The 7,011-nt window shown below is 34.7% G+C and overlaps 1 protein-coding gene across 1 annotated transcript in view; it reads right to left on the bottom strand.

Annotated features, from left to right (window-relative positions):
• Positions 1 to 934: 934 nt before the first annotated feature.
• Positions 935 to 7,011, bottom strand: part of LOC116848091 (RNA-binding protein 26) — a 178,423-nt gene continuing 172,346 nt past the window's right edge. Inside the window, exon 10 of the mRNA XM_032823859.1 lies at positions 935 to 1,918. Within this exon, the coding sequence (XP_032679750.1) occupies positions 1,838 to 1,918 (81 nt within the window). The 3' untranslated portion in view covers positions 935 to 1,837. The remainder of the gene's footprint in view (positions 1,919 to 7,011) is intronic.

Here is a 7,011-nt window from a genome sequence, read left to right as displayed (position 1 = left end):
TTTACGAGATATTTTGAATTTTTTCATATTGCAACTTTGGAGCTTTATAACTCGAAAAGTACTCAATGAAGAAACATTTCATTACAATGTTTTGGAAAGCTCTCGAGGTCAGCTACAAGAATATGTAATAAAAAACTATATGTAATAAAAAATATGAATATGTAATAAAAAATAGGGGATGCCGTTTAAAAAAATTGAGGTGACTTTCATGTGACTTTCAAATAATTCTTCAAGGTCAAAGCCATGGTATCATCTTATGGTCCCCTCGAAACCAAACAACTTTTGTCTGAAAAATTTTTCTCTCCCGTGCTTGGTTTTCGACATATTCGACTGGATGGATTAAAATGGTCCACCCTATATATATATATATATATATATATATATAGTTCCTAAACTTGATGTACAAAAAATATTTCAAATTCAAGTTTTAGGGTTTCAAAGAGTTATGATAGTATTATTGGCTTGACCTGTAACGTTATTGGTAAACGGGCAAAATTTTTAAATTTAGTTAGATTAACAAAGTTAGTTTAAATTGAAGATTAAATCAATAACACTATTATACGTTCTCCTTAAAACTTTCAAACTTTTATCTGAAACATTTTTTTCTACATTATATTTAGGGGATATATAGTTTTATATTACAATAGAGCAATCCGTATATATTTTTTATCATATTTACAATTAGCTATTATATAATTAGGTACTTACCTTAAAACTGGATGGGATATATATTTCACATTTAAAAATAATATTACTACAATACTTTGTAGTGAGTGCTTGATTTGTATAATTTGTGTTAATATGATCATTTCATTGTCTACATATTATCTTAAGATTATACGTGGTCAATGAAACGGATCTATGTCAACACAAACGAAAACGAAATGTACTCTTATTCAATAATAAAATTTATATAAATAAGGCGCGAAGAATATATCATTAAGTTTTAGCAATATCTAATTCAATGACATATGCTGACATTAGGAAACACAATAGAAATAATACACATTGTACTGTTCATTATTATAAGAACTCCTCTCATTAGATACAACAGACAAATGTCAAAACAACTAATCGAATGAAATGTTGTGAGTTATCACTGAATTATACAGATAAACTATTTGTACATTGTACAAGTTACAATCTTTTTTTTACTTTTATGTGATAATTCTTGAATACTTTCAAACGATAATTAAAAAATATTTTCAAAATTACAAGATTCTACTTATCTTAAGTTTATGTATCAATTAATGTCTTAAAATAACAAGAGTCAGGAAGCGTTTCAAATTATGTACGAAAGAAGAGGACTTGAAAATTAGAATAAGGTATTTTCTTTTTTCCCATACAAAACATAGCGATTTTATTCTACAAATAATGGGATAAAATCTGGTTAGTTATTTTTTGGAATCTTGTTTATCGTCGGTTCTTTTCTTTCTATTCATTACTGCATCTTTCTTCAATACGATACACCGAGTTCGTACCGTACACAGTGCACATACAGACGTGCGCACGCACACATTTATACAAACGCAAAATGCACATGTATGCATGTGCGTGTATGTATTTGTGTGCTCGCATGCGCGCGTGTATAGGTATGTGTATGTATGTATATGTATATAATATTAACAAATAGTGTAACACTCAAGATAATGCTGATGAGCACATAATCCAACTTTGTCGTGAAAATCACGGTATTGAATGCATTAAACTGCAGTGCAGCAATGTAGGCGTAAATGCCGGACAAAGTACGATCGGCCTGGATGATCACGCTGTCGTAACATTTGTAGATACTCCCAAATCCGTGTCACGAACGGCGCTGACGCTGTTGCTGACGCTGCTATCGTCGCCAGCTACGTGGCTCTCCATCTTCGTCTTCTTCCTCTTCGTTTTCTTCTAGGAGTAGCGCCTCTGCCGTACCCTGAAATTGAGTCACTGTTTATATTTGGAAATTTGACAGATAATAAAAAATATTAAAGGAATAAAAAATTAATCAGAAATAAATGTCAATAACAGAGAACTTTAGAATAAGAACTTTATCAAGATAATTATTTATTTTAAGATAGTTATATTAAGATAATTATTTATTTTACTTGGCAATTGCCGAAAACTTTGACTTTAATATGTTGTCACGAATATTCCCCTGATTAACCCCACAATATTGTAGAAGTCAGTCCATGTTTATTGAAAAGTTATTAATAAAAGAAGTTATACAATAAAACCGTTAACGTTAACGTAGAAGCTCGCAATTTATATGCAAAGGCTAATGTATATACAAAGACATTAGTAGATAGGCGAATCATGTTGATTTAGTAGATGATATATATTTATATCATCTACTAAATATCTACTAAATCTACATAAAATATCAAGTGACATGTGACAGTTTAATATTTCAATTCGAAATAAAAAGATGTCACTACGAAGAACATATTGCTGAATTCTTGTTTAAACGGAAACATCTATTTAATAAAAATATTAAAGTCTTTTTTGATGTAATATAACAACAGTTACTTAACGAGTTATACTTGCATACAAGTGCAAAAAATCTAAACCTCGGAAATCTAAACCTAAACATTACACACACACGCACGCACGCACGCACGCACGCGCACACACACACCCATCCATACACTCTCACTCACACCCACTCACACACACATACACATACCCACACAGTATCCAAGAAGTTCCGGAACGGCTAAATAACTCCTCAGGAAAGCATTATCGAGAAAAACATTAAATACAAAAGTTTTAGGATTGAAAACAAGGAATTCGATGATTACCTTGATCTTAGCCCAAAGATCAAGTTTACAAGTAATTTCAAGGTAAACTTGAAAATCTTAAATGGAAACTCCCATTTTTTATCTTGGAAATGGAATTAATGGAAAATTTTACGTCCGGATATGTGTTTGGTCATTGGGTCAAAGTGATCCCTGAGAGTTATTTGAGGATAACTTGAATTCATCGATTTTCGAAATGACCGTTAATGAAGAAATTCACTCCACAAAGTACATTCGTACGAATTTGTATGACATTAATGTGAACGTAATGTCTGATCAAAATTGAGTCAAGCTCATTATGACTCCTAGGAGTCATTCAGGAACTGAATAAATTTTACCATGTAAAATCATGCCAAAAAACTAATTAGAAAAATTAGATTACGTTCAAGGTATTTTTTCATTATGTTCCATGCATCAAATTTTTCATTACGACTGTTTCGTAATGCGTACTGTGTGTAGAATTACTGTTCTCTGAACCCGTAAATTTCCGATTGGTATTGTTTAGAGATTTCTTTTCAATTGTATCCGTTCGTTGAACAAGAATTGTTAATGAGATTTCTTCATCCATTTAACGATGAATTAGCTGTTTTTCTTTCAACTATCCATTGGTTTTGTTATTCTAAGGTTCAAAAAGAAATAAGTTGAGTTATTGATCAGAAATCATTAAAAAAGTTGAACAAATACGTATCCAGTAATTTCCATCTTATTATTATTATCCGCCAAAATGCAATGTCTTACTGAACGAGAAAGAATATCTTTTCTAATGATGAAAGGTTGGGGTGAGGTCAGAACATCTTATGACCAAGTAAAGAACCTTTTCAATGCAACTTTTAGGAATGGGATGTTTCCTATTTCAAAATCAACTGCCGAAAGAACTGTTAGACGGTTTGAAGATACAGATAGCGTCAAAGATCGACTTAGATCAGGAAAACTAAGTTCAGCAACAAATGCAGAAAAGTCATTGCATGTTTTATTATCGTTCACAGAAAATCCTCATAGTTCTATCCGCTTAAGAACTGCTTAAGAACATGAAATAAGTAGAATGTCTGTCCATAACATATTGAAAAAAAATAAATTTTACCCTTACAAAATTAGACTTGTTCATGAGTTAAATGAAGATGATTTTGATCGACGTGTGGAGTTCTGTGAGAATATGATGTTTTAAATAGATGAAAATCTTGACTTTGTATCAAATATAGCCTTCTCGGATGAAGCAACATTCCAATTAGATGGTACTCTGAATAAGCATAACTGTAGATATTGGTCCGATACGAATTCTAATTGGATGCGAGAACATAATACGCAATATCCGGAGAAACTGAACGTTTGGACTGGAATATTAAATAATACATTAGTAGGACCATTCTTCGTTGATGGCAATTTGAACGCCGCAAACTATGAAGACATGCTCCGAAATCAAATAGTTCCGACAATAAGAAGGATTGCTGGCGAGAACTTTGAGCACGTATGGTTTCAGCAAGATGGTGCTGTACTCCATTTTGGACGAAACGTTCGTGCTTACTGAGACATGGTTTACCTTGATCAGTGGATAGGGCGGAGAGGCGCGATTAAAGGGCCAGCCAGATCACCAGATTTGACTCCTCTCGGTTATTTTTTGTAGGATTATCTAAAAGATCGGGTGTACAAAACTAAACCTCAAAATTTAGACGAATTGCGTCAACGAATACTAGATGAACTCACTCATACCTGCTAAATACTTCGAAAATGCAATAGCAACTTTTTATCATCAATTAGCTTACTGCCAAGAAGCCAACGGTCAACAGTTTGAACATTTAATCCATTGATGATACTTTCAATTACCAGTCTAATGCTTTGGTAATGCTTTGTCTTAATTGGCTGGACAGTCATTATAGTCTTGCCTTAACTGGCTAGACAATGCTTTGTCTTGTCTTAATTGGCTGGACAGTCATTACAGTTTTGCCTTGACTGGCTGGACAATGTATTTGTCTTGAATGATCTTTAAACTTAATCTTTGGTCAAGGTCACCATCAAATATCTCGCTTTAATCATTGAAACATTTTTTCTAAAAACACTTTTCTGAAGAGTTATCCAACCGTTGTATATACGAGGGTGGATCAATAAGTACCCGTGTTAGGAATGAAGATGCAAGTTTCTTACAAAAAATTTTTTTTATTTTTTTAACGTAATCTCCTTTTAGGACGATACACTTTTCCCAACGTCCCTGCCATTTCTCTAACCCCTCCAAAAAATACGATTTATTGTATTTTTATTAAACTATATTTATCGTATTTTTATTAAATTATATTTATTAAATTCTTCAAAATAGACTTCTGTCTCGACAGTGACCTCCTCGTTTGAGTTGAATTTTTCTCCCGCAAGCCGTTTTCATGTTGGGGAGCAAAAAAAGTTGCAGGAAGCCAGGTAGGACGAGTACGGTGAATGCGGCAGCAATTCGTAGCGCAATTCATGCAATATAACTGTGACGATTCTAGATAAGTGAGCTAGTGCGTTGTCGTGGTGGAACAGCACTTTTTTCTTTGACAAATGGAGCCGTATCTCCTTCAATTTCTCATCGAATCAGTCCAATAATTCACTGTAGTACTGCCCCGTGATTGTGCTTCCTTTCTCCAAAAAAATCCATGAGGATTATTCCCTTTGAATCCAAAAAAATCGTGGCTATGATCTTTCCGGCCGATGGGACTTTGCCTTCTTCGAAGCAGATTCGTCCGGAAAAGTCCATTGTTTGACTGTTACTTGGTCTCTGGTGTATAGTGATGGATCTAGGTTTCATCAACGGTGATGACTCGATACAAAAACTCCTGCGGATTTCGCTTAAACAGGTTCAAACACTGCTTCGAAATTGACAGCTGTCCACGCTTGTTGTCCACCGTGAGCAATCGCGGCACCCGTCGAGCCGACAGCTTTCTCATTCTTAACTTATCATGTAAAATATTGATTGCCGTTCTGTACGACACGTTTATTTCACGCACTTTTGTTCGGCGATCAGCGAGAATTATGTCGTGGACATTTTCAACGATTTCCTCAGTAACCTCGTCTGCCGGGCGGCCTGGGCGTTCCTCATCAAAAACAGATGTACGGTCACATTTGAATTTGTTGAACCAATATCTCACGGTTGTCATAAATAGTGAAGAGTCCCCATAGACAACATCCAACTTCGCTTTTATTTCTTTGCACGTTTTTTCATCCAAAAATAAAAAACAAATTACGGATCGATATTGCTCTTTTTTAATTGTATCAAAAAACACAAAAAATATTTAATATAAATGGCTGTCAAATCAAAACTATCATCTGAATCAGTCTAAAATTTTGTATGGCGTCGTTTGAAAGATGGTAGTACACGATGGTAATGCCAACTTCCTTCAACAAAGCTACCTGTCTTCAAACACGAGTACTACGAGGGCTGCTTCGTAAGTTTTGCGACTAGTAAGGAAAACACAGTAATTTGTCATTTAAAATGGCTTTATTGTTTTTCAAAATATTCTCCATGATGATCAATACACTTCTGCATTCGCTCAAACCATTTATTCATGCCACTCCGAAAGTGGTACCTCCAAAACATGTGTTTTAAACGCATCAACCGCTTCTTCTGGCGTCGAAAATCGTTGACCACGCAGTTTATTCTTGATGTTCGGGAACAAAAAGAAGTCATTGGGTGCCAAATCAGGACTGTACGGTGGATGACCCATTAATTCGATGTTTTCACTGGTCAAATAGGCGGTTGTTTGAGCCGATGTGTGAGAGCTCGCATTGTCATGGTGAAGAATGATTCGTCGTCTTGAGTTGTTTTTCCTTATTTGGCCGAAGACTTTTGGCAAACAAATGGTTGTGTACCACTCAGAATTGACCGTTCTACGTTTCTCTAAGGGTACTGTTGCCACATAACCAGTTTTTCCGAAAAAACAGGCTCATTTGTTTCGAAGTGCTTCGAGCGCGAACAACTTTTATTGGGTTAGGTTCACTTTGAAAGACTCACACAGTCGACTGCTGTTTAGTTTCCGGCTCATATGCATAGATCCATGACTCGTCACCTGTGTAGAGGTTATATACAGCATTTGACGCACCTCGATCGAATTTCTTCAGAATTTTTTTGCACCAATTTACACGATTCTTTTTTGGAGCAATTGTCAAATTATGCGGGATCCAACGTGAACAAATTTTTTTTATAGCCAAATGTTCATGCAATATCGTTTGTATGCAATTCATACCAACACCCAGGGATGCCTGAATC

The sequence above is a fragment of the Odontomachus brunneus genome, unplaced genomic scaffold, assembly GCF_010583005.1.
Source record: "Odontomachus brunneus isolate Ranch 3 - 2012 unplaced genomic scaffold, Obru_v1 Obru_scaffold_089, whole genome shotgun sequence".
Classification (NCBI taxonomy): Eukaryota; Metazoa; Arthropoda; class Insecta; order Hymenoptera; family Formicidae; genus Odontomachus; species Odontomachus brunneus.
This window is presented reverse-complemented; position numbering and strand designations above follow the sequence as displayed.